Below are 1,547 nucleotides of genomic sequence, written 5' to 3' on the forward strand. Positions count from 1 at the left end.
CAAGTTGCTTTGGTGAAGGCAACCCAAAAGGACCATGCTACTATCGAGTCAAGTACATACCAAATATAGTTATGGGCTTAGACACCTAATCCAACAGAAAGTAGACACGAAAATCATACCAAGCACAAGCAAGCTTCAAGGCAAAACAGAGGCTTAAGCTAGTACACGGGGACCTTTTTGGTCCTATTTCACCACCCACACCTGCTGGTAACCGATATTTTATGTTGTTAGTTGATGATTTTATTCGAGTAATGTGGGTATATATGATGAATACTAAGGATGAAGCCTTCAATGTTTTCAAAAAGTTTCGGATATCTATTGAAGCAGAAAAAGCTTAAAAGCTAAAGACTTTTCGAACAGATCGTGGTGGTGAATTTCTGTCAAAACAATTCACCATGTATTGTGAAGAAACCGGTCTAAACTAACACTACACAACACCATATTCTCCACAGCAAAACAGAGTGGTGGAGAAATGAAATCGCATTGTTGTAGAGATGGCAAGAAGTATACTCAAGAGTATGCATGTACCAGAAACATTATATGGAGAGGCTATACATCATGTTGATTATGTTGTTAATCGGGTGACCATAAAAGCCATAAAAGATGCAACACATTATGAAATGTGGACTGGAAAAAAGCCACACGTTGATTACTTAAGAGTTTTTGGATGTATTGCTCATGCAAGAGCAACAGGAAGCCATCAGAAACTTGATGATCCAAGAAAATGTTTGGTGCTCCTAGGATGCGAGACAGGAACGAAAGCATATCGATTATTTGATCCAGACACAGGGAAAATATGCATCAGTAGGGATGTATGTTTTGAAGAAGATAAAACTTGGTCATAGGAAAAGTTAACTTTGTTAAAAAAAATACACCAGGAGCAACTTTTACAATTGAAGGCTACTCTCCAGAAGATAACTATGAAGATGTGAGCAACCAGGAACATGAAATCTGGATGCAAAGTCCTACACCAGAACAAACCCAACAGACAAGTGCACAAATCTCTACACCTACACCCTTGAGTTCGACCAGTTCATATACTTCTGCACGTATTGGATTAAACTCTACATGTGGAGGAGCCCCAAAACGGTATCGTTTATTGGACGATATTTATGTTGAGTGTAATGAAATTTTATTCATGCATGATAGTGAGGAGCCTTTGTCGCACTCCATGGCTAGTGAGAATGTTGATTGGTTAAATGCAATGAGAAGTGAACTAGAAGCCATTGAAAGAAATAAAACTTGGAACCTGGTTGAATCCCACCAGGTCGAAAACCCATTGGTCTCAAGTGGGTTTACAAAATGAAAAAGGATCCAGATGGAAAAGTATTGAAGCACAAGCGAGGTTGGTAGCAAAGGGCTATGTTTAGAAACCCATAATAGACTTTGATGAAGTCTTCGCACTTGTTTCCCGACTTGAAACGGTACGCATTTTGCTTGCTCTTGCAGGTAAAAAAGGATGGACTGTGTACCACCTTGATGTAAAATCTGCATTTCTAAATGGAGATTTGGAAGAAGTTTATGTAACTCAACCGAAGGGGTTGTGA

The 1,547-nt window shown here is 39.1% G+C and overlaps 1 protein-coding gene across 1 annotated transcript; it reads left to right on the forward strand.

Moving 5' to 3' along the window:
- The first annotated feature begins 494 nt into the window (after positions 1–494).
- LOC145122373 (uncharacterized) lies at positions 495–1,306 on the forward strand. Its single transcript, XM_079057981.1, has 2 exons — positions 495–804; positions 879–1,306. The coding sequence occupies exons 1-2, from the start codon at positions 495–497 to the stop codon at positions 1,304–1,306; spliced, it is 738 nt and encodes a 245-aa protein (XP_078914107.1).
- The last annotated feature ends 241 nt before the right edge of the window (positions 1,307–1,547 follow it).

The sequence above is a fragment of the Lactuca virosa genome, chromosome 1, assembly GCF_052849685.1.
Source record: "Lactuca virosa cultivar CGN04683 chromosome 1, Lactuca_virosa_CGN04683_v6, whole genome shotgun sequence".
Taxonomy (NCBI): domain Eukaryota; kingdom Viridiplantae; phylum Streptophyta; class Magnoliopsida; order Asterales; family Asteraceae; genus Lactuca; species Lactuca virosa.